The 22,009-nt window shown below is 36.9% G+C and overlaps 1 protein-coding gene across 14 annotated transcripts in view; it reads left to right on the plus strand.

Annotated features, from left to right (window-relative positions):
* The window catches only part of PPFIA1 (PTPRF interacting protein alpha 1), an 83,641-nt gene that overhangs the window by 37,690 nt on the left and 23,942 nt on the right, over positions 1-22,009 (plus strand). For 6 of the 14 annotated variants that reach the window (XR_006281916.1, XM_043516095.1, XM_038405326.2 and 3 more), the window contains 11 exons: positions 1,076-1,138; positions 2,788-2,867; positions 3,088-3,238; positions 4,172-4,395; positions 5,871-6,105; positions 9,749-9,778; positions 10,691-10,842; positions 11,637-11,809; positions 12,438-12,531; positions 19,793-19,874; positions 20,002-20,202. Coding sequence is in view for 11 of the 14 variants with exons in the window: in XM_043516095.1 (XP_043372030.1) it covers positions 1,076-1,138; positions 2,788-2,867; positions 3,088-3,238; positions 4,172-4,395; positions 5,871-6,105; positions 9,749-9,778; positions 10,691-10,842; positions 11,637-11,809; positions 12,438-12,531; positions 19,793-19,874; positions 20,002-20,202 (1,485 nt within the window). In the remaining 3 variants the exon portion in view is untranslated. Of the gene's footprint in view, positions 1-1,075; positions 1,139-2,787; positions 2,868-3,087; positions 3,239-4,171; positions 4,396-5,870; positions 6,106-9,748; positions 9,779-10,690; positions 10,843-11,636; positions 11,810-12,437; positions 12,532-16,919; positions 16,932-19,792; positions 19,875-20,001; positions 20,203-22,009 lie in introns of all 14 variants that reach the window. The other 8 variants (XR_006281915.1, XR_006281917.1, XM_038405330.2 and 5 more) reach the window with 2 other exon arrangements.

Consider the following 22,009-nt stretch of genomic DNA (forward strand, 5'->3'; position numbering starts at 1 on the left):
TTCTGTATAAATGAATGATTAATAGGAAACCAACAAAAATAGTTGAATAGAATCTCATTTGTCTCTATCCAGGTCATTAAGCCTTTCTCCCCGGAATGTCCTATATTATAGCTTAGTGTTTCAAAACTGAATTAAGATGCAAACAATTAAAAACAAGAACTTTCAAGATAAGTGTGTAACAGGTTTGGGCAGGGGAGGAGAAAATGAGTCAAAAGGTTATAAACTTCCTAAAACAACTTCCCTTTTGCAGTGACAGTGCCATTTTCATTATTATTGTTTACTACAGTCACATACATAATTGGAGATCTTGTTCTTCAGCTGAAGGAAGCCGGATGCTTTGGCGGTGGTGATCTTTGTAGCTGACAGACAACTTTCGTAGTCTGAGTTGGGGAGTCAGTTTGAGCATGATTGTAGTAGCTAGTTATTGTATAAAATGTATATATTTATAGTACAGATATTGATAAACAGCCATATGATGACTATTGAAATCCCTGCACTCTTGCTAATGAGAACAATAAGAATACCGGAGTTTACAATACTATATAGCTGACAAATTACTGTATGGTGGTAACTGTACCACAATCCTGATTTGATTGTCTGAGAGTCATCTTTTTCATTAAAATTATATTTCTTTTACTTAGAATAACTTTGTCAAAAGGAAACTAGCAAACCGATAAAACCACTGTTTGTTAGTAGAGCCTTGCACAGATACAAAATTTGTATCTGCATCCAATCCTCAATCCACAAAAATGGTCCGCAGATTTGCAGGGCTCTAATTATTAGTAGTAATTGTTTAGTGTTTAGTGTTAACTTTTATCACTAGTAATTTAATCATATAGAGGAGCACAGATCCAGGAATCTGAATCTATTTTAATTATATTAAAAAAAACGAAACAGTGGTAGGCCCAACAAATAGTTTTCTTTAGTTAATTAAGTAGCTATGAGTTAAAAGAGGTACTGCAGTTATGCCTTATGTAATGGACCTTTGTAATAGCTTTTCTTAATCACCCTTCAAAAATTGAAAGATCTACAATGATTAACAGTAACCTAACTTGTGCAATAAATTTTATTTTAGAACTCTCTTCTTCGAGAAGTTGAAAATGCAAAGAAGCAAATAGAGGATCTTCAACATGAAAAGGTATTATACAGATACATTTTGATTTGAGAAACTAACTGTTCCATTGGGGCATAGCTGGAATATGATATAAACTATACTACAAAACTTTCTAGTTATAGCAGGTTGTGTAAAAATATTTAAACTTCCTTGGTTTTTTGCCTTGGTCTTGGTAATTTCTTGTGGCACAATTAGTACTGTTTATTGTAAAAAGTTGGTTGCCTCCTTTGGTTCAGAGGATTATTGTTGTGGCTTTTACAGGTGACTTAAGTTTTTCAGCAGAATTGTCTATTCAGTTTAGTTCAGGTAAGTACAAACTAGGTGAAAACAAGGGGGCTGTATTGATGATTTATCAGGATTCTGAAGGCCCTGTCTAACTTATATTTTTTGCATAGCTTATGCATTGAGCAGTAAAAACACAAATAAAACTTTTCAGTGGCAAGTGCGTTTTAATGTATATTTTATAACAGAGGCATCCAGTGTACATTTTGAGAAGCTTGCTACTGAACAATATTGTAAAACTTGTACACTACGGTTTTAAAAACTACTTCAAAGATTATGGAGTGGGAAAAGCGAAGCACCTATCATACTTGGCTGCTGTGTTGAGCTCTTGTTGGTCGGGGGAGGATTAAGCAGCTCAGAATCATCAGGAGCAGAGCACTTGTCACTAAAGGTGTTGAAGATGTTTTGGAGGAGAGGAGTGGGCTATACTTTCTGGGCATGGGGTCTCAGAATGCACAAAATTCCTTTAATCATCTGGCCATCCCACTTCTTTCTAAATAATGTTGGCACAACCTTTCATTAACTGTTTCCCAAAGTTGTGGTGATTCACATTGTGAGCAGCTATGGGAATGTCTGCTCTGACATCACAATACTTGTATGGCTTATTCAGCAATAGTATGTACTATGTGTCCTAAAATACTTTGCTGTGAAGTGAGTTTCAAGGTTGGCCAAGTTGCACAAGCTTTACATCAGTTACGCAGATTTAAAGAAACTAAGAGCTATAGGTTGTATTAGGATGGGCTTTGAATATCTGTGGCATGGGACAAGAGTTCTCAACCTGGGAATTGCCACTTGTCATTGGCTATATAAGTTCCTGATTTCACTCGTGTCAGTCTTCTGTTGAAGTGACTTATTCAATCATTCAGTTACTACTTACATATAAAATTCTGGGAAGCATGAGGAGATCCTAGTTGCGAGTGGCTGGATTTAAGGTCCTGTTTTGAACAGAGCTTCAGCCATCCTCAGGCTGTCTTTACTAATTCATTTTTCTTGTTTACTCTAATCAATGTTAGCCAGTCATTCACATGTGGATACATCTCTTATTCAGTTGTTTCAATAAAAAAAAAAAAATCGGCACTTACCTAGCATAATTGAATGAGGCATCTTAATTACCACAGTACTTCCAATACTGCTCTCTGGTGTTTGGTAGATCAGTAGTGGTGATTCAGTGATTACCACTGTTAACATGGCAGAAATCTTTGAAGGCCTGCTTCACTGAGGAGTAGTTTTGAAGGCAATCCGTTGCATGGAACGCATAATAGTGCAACTGAACTCTATGGGCCTGGAAGATGTATACTTTTTTTTCTTTTTTTTTTTTGTTAAATGAATGTAATGGCAGAGCTGTTGTATGTTTGTCTCCTGATTTGTTTTTCTTGTTCTATTCTTTGCAGGATCAACTGGTACTAAATATAGAAGCAGTGAGGGCTGAAAATGACCAAATGAGGATCAGAGCCACTTCTCTTCATCATAAGTACAAGCATTTAATGAGAATATTGTTTTGCTAGAGATTAAAATCAGCTTTGTTATATTTTGTTTTTCATTATAATTTTAAATATTTTTACTGAGCGTAGTAATGAATAATATTTCTATGACAAAGTTACAATACTACTTACAGTTTAAAAATTAAAACTGGAGGAGCAAGAATAGTCTTTTCCATACATCTAAGGATTTAATCTATGTTCACGTTTTAGCCGACCACATTTGGGTAGTGTACCAGATTTCAGATATCCGATGACACCATTATCTGTGGCTGACAGTCATACAGATCCCTATAGCACCTCATCGGTGTTAAGACGGCCCCAGAAAGGGCGTTTGGCAGCTCTACGTGATGAACCTTCAAAGGTAATGGTACATTATTACTTTGATAGCAAAATATGCTGGGATTCTTTTGATCTAATAGGCAATTGCAAGTTTGTAGGATAGAACTACATAGTATGTGACTGCTGCATAGTATAGTCTTGTTAAATAATGACACTAGAGTTTTTCGCACTTATAATATTTATTGTTTATCATAGTATTTTCCCAAAGTGAGCTACTTAGAAGTTTAAAAACTCTTCTTTTTTTTCTTTGAGGGATTGACTTTTTTTATTTTGTATACTAAAGTGTAGGTTTTTCTAGATTGTGCTTTTTTTGTATACACTAGATTTCCTGTTTCACAAAAATACATAATTACCCATACTTTTAATGTATGTTTTAATTGTTATTTAATAACTGAAAAAGTAGGGATTTTGATAGTGTTCATTGTTAAAAAGTGATAGAAAATATAATTTTGAAACTGAAATATATCATCTGAAACAACCCAAATCCAGATTTTAATTTGTGTGCACATTCAAAGATGTTGCAATTTCAATTTAATAATCTAGCACGCTATCCATCATTTGGCAAGCAATCTCTCTCTGTACCTTTAAATATTTCAATTTCAACAGGGCTCAGTTCCTAAATGTACTGAATTGTTCCTCAAACGTATGATGGAATTTGTATTAATATTGTTGGCAAACCTTTGCAATATTGCATTAGAGTTGGGTGGGATATGCGTAAGATTTCTGACTTGAACCATTACTATAAGTCTGCAGTTTTCTAAAGAATTGGCTTTGTTTTTACTGTTTTTTCTAAATATTGCTTTCTTGATGGATACCTATAGCATGTAAGTGAGAACTAGTTGACTTTGTTTTTATATCTTTTTAGCTTCTTGAAAGTAATTAAATAGTAAAGGTTTTATATTGTTTTTTCAATTAGATTGGGATTTCTGGTCTTCTTTTTTTTTTTTTTAAATAGGTTCAAACCCTTAATGAACAGGATTGGGAACGTGCACAACAAGCAAGTGTGTTGGCAAATGTAGCACAAGCATTCGAGAGTGATGTTGATGTCTCGGATGGTGAAGACGACAGAGAGACTATTTTCAGTTCAGTTGATCTTTTGTCACCTAGTGGTCAGGCTGATGCTCAGACTTTAGCCATGATGCTTCAAGAGCAATTGGATGCAATTAACAAAGAGATTAGGTATAGTTTATCTGTTAATTACAATTATGATAAAATAAGCTTCTTTCATAGCAGAAATTAAATATCTTTCATTGATTTGTGTGTGGTTATGAGTAAGCCACACAACCTCTGTTTTATTTGGAAAAAAAAATTAAAAAGTGGTTATGCTTGGCCAACTTTGTAAAATGCTTTTGACGCTGTATATATGGATGGACATTACCATATAAATGGCGGTGGCAGAAGCTGTTTCTGCTAATAGCAATTGAGTGCAAGTTCTTAATCATCATTTAAACTGCCATGTGATAAATAACTGGCTATTCTCCCATAAATTTTTCTGTAGTAACTACTACTATTGTAATATTCTACCAAGGGTGTTGGAGTGGATGATCTTCTGTACTGTGCAAGGTAAAATACTTAGGCACAATGGAGTAGCAATAGTAGAAAGGCTGGTTTCAGAGTAGCAGCCGCGTTAGTCTGTATCCGCAAAAACAAAAGGAGTACTTGTGGCACCTTAGAGGCTAACAAATTTATTTGAGCATAAGCTTTTGTGAGAGACAGCTCGCTTCATTGGATGCATCCGATGAAGTGAACTGTAGCTGACGAAAGCATCCGATGAAGTGAGCTGTAGCTCTCGAAAGCTTATGCTCAAATAAATTTATTAGTCTCTAAGGTGCCACAAATACTCAGTTTTTTTTTTTCTTTAAGTAGAAAGGCTGTAACTTCTTTGGATTTCCTTGTTTCTGTTGTTTTTAAATAGTATCTTCAGTTTTCATTTTAATTATAGTGTACTTACTAAATAATAGTTACCACATACTTTGGATATATAACACTTTCATATGAGATTCTTGAAGCATTTTACAAATAAGTTTCACAAAATTCTTGTGAAATAAGGAAGTGTTGACCTTTTTTTATAGATTGGTGTGATAACTTGCCCTTGCTTACAGAGGAAGTCTGGTGCTTTTGCCACAAGGCTAGCCTTCCCCTTAGACTATCTTTCAGTTTCTCAGTCCAAATGATATTTTTACAATATTACAGTATATTAAAACTCGTCCTTCTATACAACTCCCTGTGTTTGGATCCCTCTCCTTAATCTGTGCGTAAACACTCTTTTCAAGCTCTTCCTTTAAAATAAATTCTTCCGAAAGACCTACATATTATTCTGCATTGTGAAGTTTTATGTTCTGTCAAATTAGTAAAACACCTGAACTGCAATACTAACAAAACATCAATCACAGTATCTTTTGTCACCTCATATTTCCTATTCTTTTTATGTTATTGTCTGTCTGAATTGCAGCTATCTTGTCTTTCCTGTCTGTAGAGTTCTAGTTTTCTAGAGTCCTACAAATAATCACACAGAACTTAAAACTATTATTCAGCCAGCCCCATCACTTATCTGTGTAATTGAGTCTTGCATTGCTTTTGCAAATATACTTATTTTACAGTGAATTGCTCAACTTAAAAAAAAAAAATCACCTAGTCTTTAAACTTTTTTTTAGATTGATACAAGAAGAAAAGGAAAATACGGAGCAGCGAGCAGAGGAAATTGAAAGTCGAGTTGGTAGCGGGAGTCTAGATAACAATGGACGATTTCGGTCAATGAACTCCATTCCCCTTCCTTTTATTGGTGGGTCCCTCGCTGGTTCCTCTCCTCCTGGCAGTGGCCGTTCCACACCAAGGCGGATTCCACATAGTCCAGCTCGGGAAGTGGACAGACTAGGTATTATGACACTAGTAAGTATCAGATTTTTTTTTCTCTACAATAGAAAATATCTGCGTTCTAAATAATAACCCCAATAATCTCTGTCCTTTGAATCATTTTTCCTTATCGAATTTTTTTTACTTGTGTCCTTTCACCTCCAACATCAGGTTCAAATTGCTGGTCTTAACTTTCAAAAAGTCTCCAAAAGTTTGATCTCTCTTTGCTCTGCCCACATCCCTTACCTACCTTCTGTCTCCTCATCCTAGTCTTACCCTGTGCTGCTGCCTGTGCCTGGAAGAACTTGGCCTTTTTCTTCCAAATCCTGGTGCAACAGCCATTTACCCTCTTCTTTCTTAAGTCTATTCAAATCATACATGTTTTATTTCTGTATGTTGGTCGTAATCCACATTTCTATTGAATGCTCAACAAATAAATAATTTTATATAAATACGTGAAACCAATAATGTTAAAGGTTAATGATTAAGTGTTTACATTTTAAATGTACAGCTTTGAAGTGAACTGAAATAAATCTATTTGAGCTAGCAATTTATAGAGGAAATGTTTTAGGCAAGTTCTAATCTAAATATTTTCTTTGCAGAAATTGACTCAAAAATGAGTTTCACAGCTGTTTCCATGAAAAAATAGGTCAGAATATTTATTCCCAAGGCTTCCTCTCCCAATGCAGCATGACTTTTTTAAATCTAGTTTTAGTGAGCAAAAATAAGCTGCAAGTCCTGTAGCAGCTAGAAATCGTCATGAATTTTTTTGTTCAATAGTAACTGAAACTGTAATTGATTTAACTTTACAGACCAAATCACATGTGGTAGTATTTAGCTGAGTTATTGGCCTATTCTATAACTGAATAATTTTTTAAAGTATGGTAATATAAAGATCCTAAATGTCTGCCAGAACTACAGTAGTGGAGATACTGGATTTTTATTAATGTATATTGTGAATAATGGATTATTTTTACATTATTTTGTAGTTTCCTGATAAAAATCCACTTTATTTATGAACATCAGCTAACATTAAACCTGTTAGCTTGCATTAAGCCCATGTCATTGTATCAAATGCTGTCATAGAGATAGTACTGCTGCCTTGGTTCCCCCCACCCCTCTCCCAGATTTGTGAATGCAAGCTAGTTTAATCATGGTTTTAAAAATTCAGTGCTGTTACCTTTTTAGTTTCACTTAAAACTAGTGAATTAAAAGCTTGTAGCTGTCTTTAACAAGTACTGGCTGACACTATTTTTTTTTTCATTAGTGTTGATTTCTTGCAGTGGTGTCTTTTACTTTAGCCATCTCAAAATTAACTGGATATTGAGGTCTGGTTTAATCTGATTTTATTCGTTTTTCTCTTCTGTTCACCTGTTCCTATAATGATTAAGATTTTCTTTACAAGGAATGGATGATGTCCTTGGGTGGTATTTAAATAGCACCTTTAGACCCTGAATCCATGTATGTTTAATATTTGATGCACCTTTCAGGGTTATCTAATTTATTTTCTATTGATGGAAGTCTCAAGGGTAAATTGAGTCTATACTGTGATTTGATTAGCTTGTTCTTTGTTATCTGGCATGTTGGGGAGATAGGGGATGCCAGTAAGTCAAAAATTCTGGTTAACTAAGGAGGAGGGAGTTTGGGTGTAGGAGAGGGCTTGGGCCTGGGGGTTGGGGCACAAGAGGGGGTTCAGGCTCTGGGAGGGAGGGAGTTTGGGTGTGGGGTGCGGGAGGAGTTTTGGGGTGCCGGATCTGGGCAGCACTCACCTTAGTCTGCTCTTAGCAGAAGCGTAGCCAGGCAGCTCTGCAGGCTGCCTCCACCCGCAGCTCCATTGGCCACAGTCCTGGTCAATGGGAGCTGCGGAGCCAGCACTCGGGGTGGGGCAGGGGCAGCGCACGGAACCCCCGTGGCCGTTCTTTCATCTAGGAGCAGCAGGAACATGTCACCACTTGTGGGGAGCTACCTGAGATGAGCGCTGTCTGGATCCGGCATTCTACAACCCCTCCCGTGCCCCAACCCTCTGTCCCGAGCCGCCTCCTGCACCCGAAGTCCCTCCCAGAGCCCAAGTCCCATAGCCATTCCTGAAATGTCAGTTTCTAGAGCTTTCCTGTTGGTAAAGTGGCGGATAACACAGCTTTTACTGTAGTAACATTGATAAGTAAAACAGAAATATTTTAGTGAAGGTTGAGCAAATCTTTACACGTTTTCCTTGCTTGCTTACTTTTTGCATATTTTTAATCCAAGTAGATTTGGCAAGCCAGTCAATTGACCAGTCAAGTAATATCAATCGATGACCTTATAATTGACCACGGCCAGTATTCTCAAATATTCCAACAAGAGTACCCTGATGTATGCGGCAGCCTACTATTTTAATTGCATCATGGTGCTATTCTGCATTTTTAGTATTTAATTGAAATGTGTTCTGCGTTTTTTTGAATGAAAATAACTGATGTAATTTGTTTTTTGTAATTAGGCATAAGTATCTCCCCTATGCCTATTGGAGACGATAAAGTTTTACTTTTTTTTTCTTCCTGTTACTGTTCTAATATATTAGTACTCTAAAATATTTGTCAATTTTTGAATAAATTGTTAATATTTGACCGGTCAATTGACCGGTTATTTTTGGACCGAATGCCCAAACCTACCCTATCTTTTTAAACATTCTTTGTTTGTAATACAAAGTGCATTGAATTTTTGATACTCAAATTTTTTTTGAAAAGTCTTTTTTTAAAATACGTAGCCAAGTACAGTGTAAATCTGTTTCCTAAACTATATGAATGTAATTTTTTTACTAGTATCAGTCTGATATGTTTATGCTCTATGTACAACTTAAGTTAATGAACAATCTTTGATCTTTTGCTCTGCACACTGTTAAAGGTTGGGAATGTCTAAGAGGTGAGATTCAACAGATTTTGGTGAGGGTGGGGGAGAAGAAGTAGTGGTGATAGACTGGGCATATTCATTCCAACAACCTAAATGTAAGTTACCTCACAATACTGCTGTCAGAGTTCTGGATTTCATGATTAATACTGTAATGCATCTGCTTATATAAAGTGTAGAAAAGGGAACAAGATTCCAAACTGGTCAGAATGAAGAGTGTTTAAAATTCATAGGATCTAACTTAAACAACATAGAAACCTCAGTTCCTGCCTTGAGTACCTTTTGGTAATGTGATGAAGGGATCTCCATGCATCTGAAGAAGTGGGTTTTTTACCCACGAAAGCTTATGCCCAAATAAATCTGTTAGTCTTTAAGGACTCCTCATTATTTTTGTGAATACAAACTAACACAGCTACCCCCTGATACGTGTGATCAAGGGAAAGTCTTTGCCCAAGTATTCTCCTTGTTTAAAAAAATAAAACAAAATTCAATTTACTGGGTTTCTTGCTCAGAAGGTTTTTTTTTGTTTTCTTTTTTAATTTTGCCTTGTAGATGTGGGTGAAATATTGTTATCCTCTAAAACTACTATTTAAGTATCTACGGTATTTCCATTATAAAACTAGATTTTTCAACTATATGGTGGTCTAAATATTTTGTAGTTTTCTTCCATATATGTTCTTCTATATTGTCTTCTCCCTAATGTGTGTTTGTCTCTGCTAATGCTTTGAGTTTGTGCTACAGAGTTTGCAATAAATCTGGTTTCTCTTAATTTCTTTTCTTTGCATGCATCTGTCAGCCTAGTGATTTAAGGAAACACCGTAGAAAGGTAAACTCTTTAGCCACTTAGTTACGTTCTTTTGCTATGTCATTTACAATAAAGTATTAGTGCAAATGAGATCCGTTGCAAGAGTTGCATATTTGTGAATAATTGCAAATTATTTCATGTTCAGATTTAATCTCTTATTAAAAATAATATTAAATTAATGCTTTTTAATTATGGGAATAAAGCAAATGAAAAGGAAGATGATTTGCTTTAGAAGAAGAAATAGTAATTTAGTTTGAAACACTTTTACCCCAAGTAAAGGGTGTAGTATGTTATCCATTTTCAGTAGCCATTCCTCTGTCTCTGTAAAGGCATACTTGCATTGAATTTTGAAGATTACCAGCACACAATTAAATTACTTAGTTTGAATTTCTGATCCTCATCACACTTGAAGGAACTCCATATGTATTGACATATGAATTCCTGATTTCAAAAAGTTGTGATTAAATCTGGTAATCATCTAAGCCCATGAATCTAGAACACCCTTGTTTAAAACTCCTCATACTTGGAGTTAGAGCTTTACTGAAAGAACTAATAAGGGTCAGCTTTACTGAAAGAACTAATAATTGTAATATTAGCATGCATAGTTTTAGGGAGTTGTTTAAAAAGAATGTATACTTGATCTGAGCCTTACTTGCTGGATAGGGAGGCAATGAATTCTATACAAGATTGCCACGGTCCAATTTCCAGCAGAAATATTAATTCAACAACACTGGTCCTCTACAAAAGTAAGAGGAAGTTCAGAGAGAATGAAAGAGTAGAAATGATGGCCCCAGAATAAAAGAGCTGGGAGAACCTTATCATTGTCAAGTGAAAAAATAATAAATACATTTTCTTTTAATTCTTTGTACAGTATTAATGTAGGATTCATGCTAAAAACTAAACCCTAAAGTTTTCATTCTTTTTTTCCCGTAGTCTCCAGTTTCTGGAGAAGAAGTACGAGATGACAAGACCACAATAAAATGTGAAACATCACCACCATCTTCGCCTCGATCTCTGCATTTGGATAGAGTCCATAAAGGAGCCTTGCATACATTGAGCCACGAAGACATCAGGGACATAAGAAAGTGAGTAAGCAAGATGGCAGAAAATATGAGGGTAATATTCTGATAATGTAGCTAAGGTTCAGATTTTTAAAAAGCTGATTGACTACAAAGTTGTTGTTCAAATCATGCAAATTTTAAGAAATTGATTTTTAAAACTTCTGAAAAGTCAAAGTAAATAGAAAAGTCAGAATAACATGTCTGTTGATTTGCTAAAGTTAATCTGTATAAGCAGTCCCCTTAGCACATTCATTAATGGCAGCTGATTTTCTATGGGGAAGTTTTCAAGTCCTAGCAGTTTGCCTTTCTTTTTATCACTTTATGTAAAATGCATATAATAGAGAAGAAAGATAGATAAAAAGGAAGCTGGATTTTTAATATATTATGCAACTCATTTCCAGATCTGTGGCTTAAATTCAACCTATGATCATCTGAACTTGGTAGGGAATCTGACATCTAGTGGATTGTAATATGCATAACAATAAAAGATATACAAATAACCTGTAGTTGCTTGACATAGGTCAGTCACCCTAATAAGATACCTTAATAAGAAAAGGGGTAAAATGTTAAGATATTGAATGTTGTCCAGTGTTTTTATTTATGCTCCATTTGATCTTTTGATGCATCTTCTTGTGATGCTTTTCACATCTTTTGTAACGAAAAATGTTTAAAAACTGGAAATGAATTTGCTGAGGTAACTTGACAGTCTTAATCAGCTTCTACCAAAACCTCAAATTGCCATAAAAAATGTATTATGCTGAAAGTAGGGATTATTTTGTGTGTATTCTTTTACAAACTAAAAAGTGTTTTCTCTAAAGTTCTACAGGTTCTCAAGATGGGCAAGTAAGCAACCCCAGTAGCAGTAATAGTAGCCAGGATTCCCTTCACAAAGCCCCTAAAAAGAAGGGGATCAAATCTTCCATAGGTCGTTTGTTTGGTAAGAAAGAAAAGGGTCGACCTGGACAAACCAGCAAAGAATCATTGGGACAAGGTTGGTTTATCTTCTAACTTTTTGTGTATTATCAACAGTAGAAAAGGAAGGAAAGACTTAGGCCATATCTACACTTACTGGGGATCGATGCTACTGCGATGGATGCAACGGGGGTTGATTGAGCGTGTCTAGTGAAGACCTGCTAAATTGACCACAGAGCATCTCCCGTTGATGCAGCATGGTGTCATTCACGTAGCTGAAGTAGCGTAACTTAGGTCGACTTGCTGCGGTAGTGTAGACAAGGTCTTAGTCTCATGGTATACATTTTTAATGTGTTTTTCTAAGTAATATTTTAGATTGTTCGTTTTAGATTCTAGGTGCATGACACATGGAGTGCGGAGAGAATAAAGATATTCTGAAATGGTTGTTCATGTCTCGTATTGAAGTACTGTATGCTTTAGTGTCTGTCTGGGGGAAAAAAGGGCTATCTTTTTCAGTTCTTCTCCTTATCACATCTCATTAATAAAATGAGTTACCGATAGAAACATAATTGGACAATTACTGCTGATTAGTACATTAGAAAGTACTAATTACTTTGTTCAGGAATATGATATGCTCGTTTATACCAATAAATTCAAGGTAAAATAAAAAAAAAATGTCACTAATTACTTTTCTTTATTCCTTGTAGTTGGCTTGGCAGAAACGGACAATTCTTCTCAAGATGCCTTAGGACTCAGCAAACTTGGGGGACAGGCAGAAAAAAATAGAAAACTACAGAAAAAGTAAGTTATCAAATATGTAATTTAGGGGAAATGAATAATTTGTGTTTAAAGGAAAAATTCCAAAGATTATGCCTGATGCAGTATCAAACCTCATTAAGTTTTGCAGATTTATTTTTACATACATCTCTAATATACTGTATTTAAAAATGAGTTGTGGTCTTGGCAAACCTGATGTGATGGCATTTAGCACTGAAATCATTACTGTAAAAAATGATAAATGAATTTTGGAAAAGTAAAAATGGACTTATTAAAAAGGTGTCTTAAAACAGAGATGATCATTTTATATTCCTGTTCTTGAGGTTTATTCCTTGTGTAAATCATTGGCAAAAGTCCAACAAGTGTCTTTGGCTGCCAGCTGAGAGCCACACAGTGCAAGCCTCCCTTCTCGGAACATTAGGGATCCCTAGTGTGTCCAGCAGCTAGTTCTTTTTTACAGTTGGCTATGAAGCAGTTTCCTTTTTTTCATTTTGTCTGCTCACTAAATGTATTACTCAAGATTTTTCTGTTTCCTCTTGTCTTTTCTTATGGCTTTTGGCAGTTAGAAACAATTCATTTTTGCAGTTGGTGGCACATTTTGCCCCAGGTTGTTTGTTGTTGTTGTTGTTGTTTGTTTTTTGGTACATTTAGTTTGCTGAACACTTATCTGCTAGTCTTTGGATATATCTACACTTTGAGATCGATGTGTAATTTCCAGGGTAAGGAGACATACCCATGCTAGCTCTGTTTGCATAGCATGCTAAAAATAGAAGGGAGAAGCATGGCTGCCTTGAGTAGGATCTCCTCTGAGATGCTAGGTATGTATTGGGGCAGCTAGCCCATCCCACTGCTCTCGCCATCCTGGCTAAACTTCCGTTTTTAGATAATTTAGAGCTAATATAGATATGTCTCCTTGAGCTGGAGATTGCACATCCAGTTCAAAGTATAGATGTGCTCTTTTAAGTGACATATTTTAAAGAGCAGTAATTTTTTGCCTGTTTTTGGAATCTTTCCAATAAGTATTAAGGTGCAAACAAATTTCTGCTTTGTTTACCATTTAAAGATGTACTGCATCTTGTGTTGCCAAATGAACTGGGCAGCAGAGAGGTAGCAAAGTCCATGAGTGCAGAAGGCAGACGAGATCTTTCAAGGTAGTAATCTGTGACTTCATATTTAACTGGCAGAATAGAATACTATTGAAAACTTGAACAGGTAGGCAGAATTAGGATTTCATTGGGGCCTTCCCACTCACCCTCTTAATAAGATACTAGTTGGCTGTCATTATGTTGTGCATTATAAAAACAAGAACATATATTCTTTATGCATCTATAGTATTACTGTTTTTAATCCACCCAACTATAGTTTTTCTCTGTGTCCGAAACTAACCTAAATTGATTTGAGGTCAATTATGGATGTCTTGCTTCATCTTCAGGAAGATTAGGTAGTGAATGTGCAAGAAGCAAGCACATCAGAGTTTCCCTTTTAAATGACTCCTATAGTGCTGAAAATACGCTCTTAAATTCAGTAGCAAATAAAATAAATGTATGGTAAATTGGCAACATTATTATTCGAAAAACTTCAATATTGGTAATCTATTTTGACTGTAATGACACAATGAACTGTTGCTCCTGAACTTGCTGACACATGGAATCCCACCTTGTGACTAAGTTCTGTTCTAAAGATTTTGATAGTTTATGGAGTTTTCAGATATTACCTCTACTTTCTTGAAACAGAAATGTTAGCCTAGCTATATAACTGCAGCACCTATTACCATAGCTTTTTGTCTTTGCTCTTTTTTTTTTTTTTTTTTCCCCCTCCTGGAAAATGTTCTTGATGATTCTCAATGCCAGCTAAAAAATTCACATTTTGCAAAAATAAGATCCAGCAAAAACATTCACCTTCAATTCTGGCTGGCTTCCACCAACTCAAAAGCTACTTCTTGCAGGTGAAAAATAATGATTTTGCTTTGAAAATTAATATGTACTTGCTTCCTGGACTGCCTTTCAAAATTTTGTTACCATTGCTGGAAACTATATTCAGATTATTGGCTGTTATCCATTTACTGAGTTATTTTGAAAATATTTACCCGCATTTGCAAGTATGTTACAAGCATAATTTAACTAATCCTTTAAACGGCCCCATGATGTTTATCAGGTGTTACATATCCAGTTATAATTTACAAATGACAAATCATAATTGGAAATTGTGGCTTTCCCAAGATCAAAATATAGGATTTCATAATCTCCAATTCCCAGTCCTGTACATGTATGTGCTTACTGATTAATATGATGGGGTGTTAATAGTAAATTTCAAAATGCAAAGAGTATTACCAAAAAGGCACAGGTTGTCATAAAAGCCTTGTTATGCTGGTGGAAATATGTAGCAAAAATGTAAATTTTCTTTAATTTTACTGCCCCACAGGACAGTGTAGGACTCTTCAACCTGTATGAGTTGGGGTCTAACATAGGGTTGCCAGTTGTCCAGTTTTGGACTGGAACGCCTGGTCAAAAAGGGATCCTGGCAGCTCCGGTCAGCAGTGCTGTTAAAAATCTGATCAGCGAGGCTAAGGCAGATCCCTGTCTGCCCTGGCTCCGCGCAGCTTCCGGAAGTGGCCGGCATTTCCCTCCAGCTCGTAGGCGGATCTGTGGCCACGGGGGCTCTGCGCGCTGCCCCCACCCCAGGCGCTGGCTCCGCAGCTCCCATTTGCCGTGGTTGCGGAGCTGCCTGGCTGCATCTCCACTTAGAAGCTGGAGAAAAATGCCAGCTAATTCTGGGAGCCGCCTGAGATAAGTGCCACTCGAAGCCTGCACCCCAGCCTTGAGCTCCTTTCTGCACCCAAACTCCCTCCCAGAACCTACACTCCCTGCTGCACCGCCCCAGCCATGAGCCCCCACCCACACCCAAACTCCCTCCCTGAGCCCACACCCCAACCACCTACCCCAATCCTGAGCCCCTCCTGCACCCAAACTCCCTCCCAGAGCCCGCACCTCCTCCCACACTCTGAACTCCTTGGCCCCAGCCCAGCCCCCCTTTGTACACCCCAAACCCCTCATCCTTGGCCCTGCCCCAGAGCTCACACCTTCAGTTGAAGCTTCCCCTACATCCCAACCCTCAGCCTGGCATCCCCCCTTCACCCTGAACTCCTCATTTCTGGCCCCACCCTGGACCACATTCACCCAGCCCCACTCTCCTACACCCCAACCTCCTGCCCCAGCCCGGAGCCCCCCATATACCCTGCACCCCTTATTTCTGATCCCAACCCAGAGCCCACACCCCTAGCCAGAGCTCTGACCCCTTCCTGCACTCCAACCCTCTGCCCAACCCAGTGAAATTGAGCAAGTGGGGGAGAGCGAGGGAGGGGTGAGATGGAGTGACCGGGACGCTGGGTCTCAGGGAAGGAGCGGGGGGGCAAGGGTGTTCAGTTTTCTGCAGTCAGAAAGTTGGTAACCCTAATCTAGCATTTTTCAAATCACAGTACTATACTTTTATCAGTCCATTCCAAAAACGGAAAGAATTTTCTGTAGTATCTGGCTGGTGAATCTTGCCCATATGCTCAGGGTTTAGGTGATCGCCATATTTGGGGTCGGGAAGGAATTTTCCTCCAGGGCAGACTGGAGAGGCCCTGGAGGTTTTTCGCCTTCCTCTGTAGCATGGGGCAGGGTCACTTGAGGGAGGCTTCTCTGCTCCTTGAAGGCTTTAAACCACGATTTGAGGACTTCAATAGCTCAGACATAGGTGAGGTTTTTCGTAGGAGTGGGTGGGTGAGATTCTGTGGCCTGCGCTTTGCAGGAGGTCGGACTAGATGATCAGAATGGTCCCTTCTGACCTTAGTATCTATGAATCTATAAACTTGCCAAAGTGCACTGAACATAGGAAGCAAAAATATGTTAGAAATAACCAGAGAAGATCCATCGACACCTCAGTGGGAGTAATCATAAACATGAAAAGGATAATGTCAGAGCAAATGCTCAAGGCTAACCGTTCAGTTTCATATACACAGTGAAGAGTATCTGAGTGACTCAGTAAGATTCCATATGCTATATTGAAAATCAATATTCTGATAGCTTTTATAAAAAGGATTAAGAATTTCACACTTCTCTGAAACTTAATGTAAAAAGTAACTGTAGCAGCAGTGACTAAAAAGCTACTTTGTGCTTATTTTATGTATTACTTCATATCTTCTTTGTTTTGTTTTGTCTGTATACACAATCTCAAATGTGTTTGCAACAGGCATTGTTACCTTTTTATTTGAAGTCTCTATTAACAATCTTATGGTTAAAGAACTGAATTACAGTATTACATTATTTCATTCTGTTTGTTTCTATATTTGCATTACGAGTTCAGTTTAATTGTAGTTTTACATTTTTCCTTCATTGTTTTATTTCCTTATTATTTACCATTTGATGTGGTAGTGCAAAATCAGGGTAAGTTTATATTTAATTTATTAGGATTGTTGTGGATATGTGAGAAACTTGTTTGGAAACTTTCTTTGAGTTTAATGATGTATTAAAAGCCCTAATTGTTCAGCAGATTAAATGCATGTTTTTACAAGAGGTGACGTTTCTATATTAGGCAGTGAAATGTTCTGTTGAAGCATTTATAGTGAAAGCCTATTAACAGTATTTGTTAAGGCATTGACAAAAACAAAGCCGTTTATCTTACACTGCATGCTGTGAATGTACATAATGTGCATTTTGGTACTTCATTTAAATGATAAAATTATACAACCTTACTTACTATGATCTAACAATTTTAACTCTGTTTTGGAAAGCTGTTTAATAGTACTAAATTTTTCAGTGTTGCTGTAGCATTGCTGTAATTGTCCACTTGCAAGGTTAACTATTGTGCTTTATTCCATGAGATAACTTCATGCTTTTTCTTGCTTAACCTACATTGTTTTTGATTGTATTGCATGTGTCACCTCTCCATTCTGTGCACGACACCAGTCTTGTTACCCTTTTTAGCATCTTCACCACTACAGTGTTAATGCTTTTTCATACTGTACAAGTAACAAAATGATACAAGATTATTGGAAATTGATTCCTTGCATAGCCAATGGAATTTTGTCATTTCCTGGAATTTTTTATTTTGACCTCGCTCCCTAAAATTTGCAAACATATATGCAAAATTGAGTGTACACAGGTGATGGTACGTGGGTCATGAATTATGTGGGAGTAGGGAACAGGATGTATCCCTTAACTGTTCAATTCCAATTTTTTTTTAAAAAGATATAGAATTTCTTAACAATGTAAGTCGTTTTGGGCTATTAGCTGGACTTCATTAAAACATAATTTTAGCCTTGCCTTTTTTTTTGTTTGTTGGTTTTCTTTGCAAATAATTATTTTAAATAATCCATTTTTAAAACTAGGATTTTATCACAAAATAAGAAAATAACCTGTCAGTTTTAGGTGTTCATTTTCTGGATGAGTACTTGTTTTTTGCTTGCAAGATTATTCTTAACCTTATTGCTATCGTCTAGTTGGGACTTCAGGTTGAGCATTAATTCATTCACCTACAAAAAACTATAGGAGAAACAATAAAATCAATGATCTGTCTGTTGATCACGTACGACTGGCTGATTTCTCATAGTCTTGACACTTAGACATATATGAATAAAATATAAGACTTTTCTGTACCCTGACCGTAATATTACATTGCAGAGCTGTAGTTGTACTAAAGTAATCTTGTGGCTCTAGCATTCTAAGACTTCTGAATTTTGACAATTCCTTAAGCCGAGAATCATTCAATATTATTGGTCTAGAGGTGTGGACATGGTTCACATTTGATGAACACCTATTGACTTAAATGGAAAGAGATCATAAGTATGTAGCCAAGGATACAGTATCTTATTACTGCATATATATTTTTAATAGAATACTGTACCAGAGATAGAGTTGGATTAGTAAAGAAAGTTTTTGGTGACTGTTGTATTTAAAAAAATTGTGGAAATTTATTCATGAGAATAATTGGTCCAAATTTATAAGCTGGATGAACAATGGGGAAGAAGAAAAAGCAAAATTGAAATACGTTACAAAATTCATCAAATTAGCTAGCTCTAACTTTGGCTGTTTAAAAGTATACTGCCAGTGCACAAAATCATGCTGTCAGTCTAAATTTATTTTTTGTTGAATTTTTCACTCTTACGTTTAATTAAATATAACATTCAAATACTGTTCCCATGGTATAAATGCCACATAATGCAAATTCTCAAAAACATTTGCATGTTTACTTGGGTATAATTGTGACAAAAGCAGGTTTTGACCACCTTCTTTGGGACCTCTTCAACGGCCTTTGTAGTGTGTACAATAACTACATGCATACTGTAATGCAAATAGTTGGGATTGTACTGTCCATACTCTAGCCTTAGTCTTTTTTCATTACAAGCAGGCAAGTCCTGGTAGCTTAATGGACAAAACTGAACTTCAAAAGTTCTTGCATAAATTCCATCTGGTGCAGAATGCAGTTGCTTAGGATGTCTGAATTTATTTCCTTATTGTAGGTTTCAACAATATTGATTATAATTTCTTTAATTTAGAAGCCATTAAAGAGTTCCTGCCCAGTAATATTTTTATGCTGTGTATGTGTATTAGAATCCAAAAAGCCAAACATAATGTTAGTCCAAGTTCTTTTTTTCAGATCTATGAGGGAGACTGTATAAGCTTAATTCTCCCTTGGGAGGATGAGGTGGTATAAATAAGTGGGGAAGAGAGAGGTTGGGGAGTATGTCAGATATTTTATAGAAAATCTAGTGAAACTTTTTCAATTAGTGTTTACAGAGGGTTCCTGTGACAAAGCAATATGTTGTAATAGTTGTAAAGTATATTTATTCACTGAATAATAGCAAATTTGCTACATAAACAGTAAGTGGTGTCTGTTTTAACCAGTCTCTCACCAGCATAGATTGATGGTTTTCAACCTTTTCTACCAGATCTCCTTGAAATCCTCCTCCAAATTACATGGGACTCCCCTCTCATTTAGCAACATGGTAAGGGCAGGGTGAACACAACCATTTGGCGCATGTTTGCAACACCTGGCACAAAGCATTTTCTATTTCCAAAAAAGCAAGACTTAGCATTTCTGCTGTACTGAAATTTTACACTGATCATGCCATGCCGCATTTGCTATGGCCCTGTCCTCTTTTCAGGTATCTTAATGTCTATAAGATTGTTAAAAGAGAAAAGCTGGATGAAGGAAACAAAATACCAGTGTTAGATAAATGAAACAAATTAAATTACTATTTCAATATTACTTTCTCTTCATTTAATGACTGTTTCTATAATTTTAGACATGAATTGCTTGAGGAAGCTAGAAGGCAAGGTCTGCCTTTTGCACAATGGGATGGCCCTACAGTGGTGGTGTGGCTAGAAGTAAGTAATCCCATTTTAAAATGTAGGGTACCTATACAGGGGAGACTTGTACCATTTTTAGTAACTTGAAGATCTGAAGCAACATATATTTACATATATTACTGACATATTATTTTCTATTTGCCAGTTATGGGTAGGGATGCCGGCGTGGTATGTGGCTGCTTGCCGAGCAAATGTGAAAAGTGGGGCCATCATGTCTGCCTTGTCTGATACGGAAATACAGCGTGAAATTGGAATCAGTAATCCTCTGCACAGGTTGAAATTGAGGCTTGCCATTCAAGAGATCATGTCACTGACAAGTCCATCTGCCCCTCCTACATCAAGAACGGTAAGAAAAAAATTGGAAGTAACTTAAGCTAGTGAGAGGGATATTACTTCTGAAACAGCATCAAACATTTTTTCTCTGTTCTGTTAAATACAAAAATTTCTTCAGCAGATTCCAGAATTCTAATGTAATAATATTCTGAGTGGGAAATTTGAGTTTTTAAGAGAAATTTTCAGAAATGTACCAAAGTTTAAAAAGAGGAGACTTTTTTAGTTTCCAAAAAACTCGCGTGGAATAACTATCAATTAGCTTATAATAGCTCTTACTTTACTGCCAAAAACATTAATATTGTAAAGCGGACACTGTATGCTATTGAAGAAGTTGAGTGAAGATGTCTACTGATTTTTTTTGTTTAGGGAAAGATTAGCTAATTTTCATTTCAATACGACTGTCTATTTTAAATGATGGAAATATTAAGAATAAGTGTAATTTGCCAGGTATATATTGAATAATTTTTTGATTAAGGAATATAACATACATATATGTAACTGTTGTAAATTAAAGTAAGAGTTCATTTTAGAATTTGTAAAAGATTGATTAAGTTGCTATCAGAGAGAAATTAAGACAGCCGAACGGGTGATAGGAATTCTGAGCAATGGCAGCATCTCAGTATTATTGATCATTAAGGCTGCGAGTCTGTCATGGAGGTCATGAAATCCATGACCCCCTTGACTTCTGCAGTGGCTGGTGCTGGCTTAGGGGCTGCCCAATCCAGAAGCAGCAGTTTGGGTGTGTGGGAGGGGGCTGGGGTAGGAAGGTGTGTGTGTGGGGGAAGTGCACTTACCTTGGGGTGAGGGGCTCCCTGGCTCCCACTGATATTGCCCTATGGCTCCTAGGCAACAGAGGGGCCGGGGGCCTCTGTGCTGCCCAAGCCTGCAGCTCCCATTAGCTTCAGTTCCCAGCCAATGGGAGCTGCAGCAGCCTGCGCTTGTGGTGAGAGCAGCGTGCGGAGCTGGGTAGGGAACCCCTGCCAACCCCCCCTTGGCCCTCCCCTACAGCACCAGCAGGGGTCCCACTCCTGGGCCGCACACCGCCCCCCATTTTAGTCCCAGGTATTTTTAGTGAAAGTTATGAACAGATCATAGGCCGTGAATTTTTGTTTACTGCGCGTGACCTGTCCGTAACTTTTACTAAAAATACCCGTGACTAAAACGTAGCATTATTGATCATGAACTGTGACTATTGCCATGAGAAACTGTCTGTGAATTTTATGGGCTCCATGTGGGCAGAGTGGTCCACCTGCACGCAGTGGACCTCGCGGAACAACCAGTTCTAAAAGGGCTTCTAAATTTAACAACCGGTTCTAGCGAACCGGCTCCAGCTCACCATTGCCTACAGGTAGCCAGTGGCAGTAGTAGAGCTTGTAATTGGCACGTTGCATATACGCTCTGAATTTTGCTGGAAAACTGCCATGGTTTAAAATATTTGAGATACTTTTGCATAATTTAAAGTATTTCTATAATTGCATGAGACATTCCAGTAAAAGGAGAGGGTTGAATTGATATAATTGTATTCTGTCATGTACTATTACTAAGAGGCACTGACTCCTCTTGGAAAATATTAGAAAAAATCCTGGGTAAAGGATATTCTAGTGGTTTATTCTCATTCCTCTTTTTATGTTGCTAGAGATATTGTACAAAAACAAACTTGTTGTGGTTGCTGATTATTTGTTTGTTTAATCTGAAGTCAAAGAATTTTGATCATTATGCCATAATAGGATGAGTTCAGAAAGGAACAAGCAGCAGACAAAATATATTAATGTAAATGTTAGTAACTTAGGAGGAAAAAAAGGGGAAAAATTCTCCAGAAA

Source organism: Dermochelys coriacea, chromosome 6 (genome assembly GCF_009764565.3).
Source record: "Dermochelys coriacea isolate rDerCor1 chromosome 6, rDerCor1.pri.v4, whole genome shotgun sequence".
Classification (NCBI taxonomy): Eukaryota; Metazoa; Chordata; order Testudines; family Dermochelyidae; genus Dermochelys; species Dermochelys coriacea.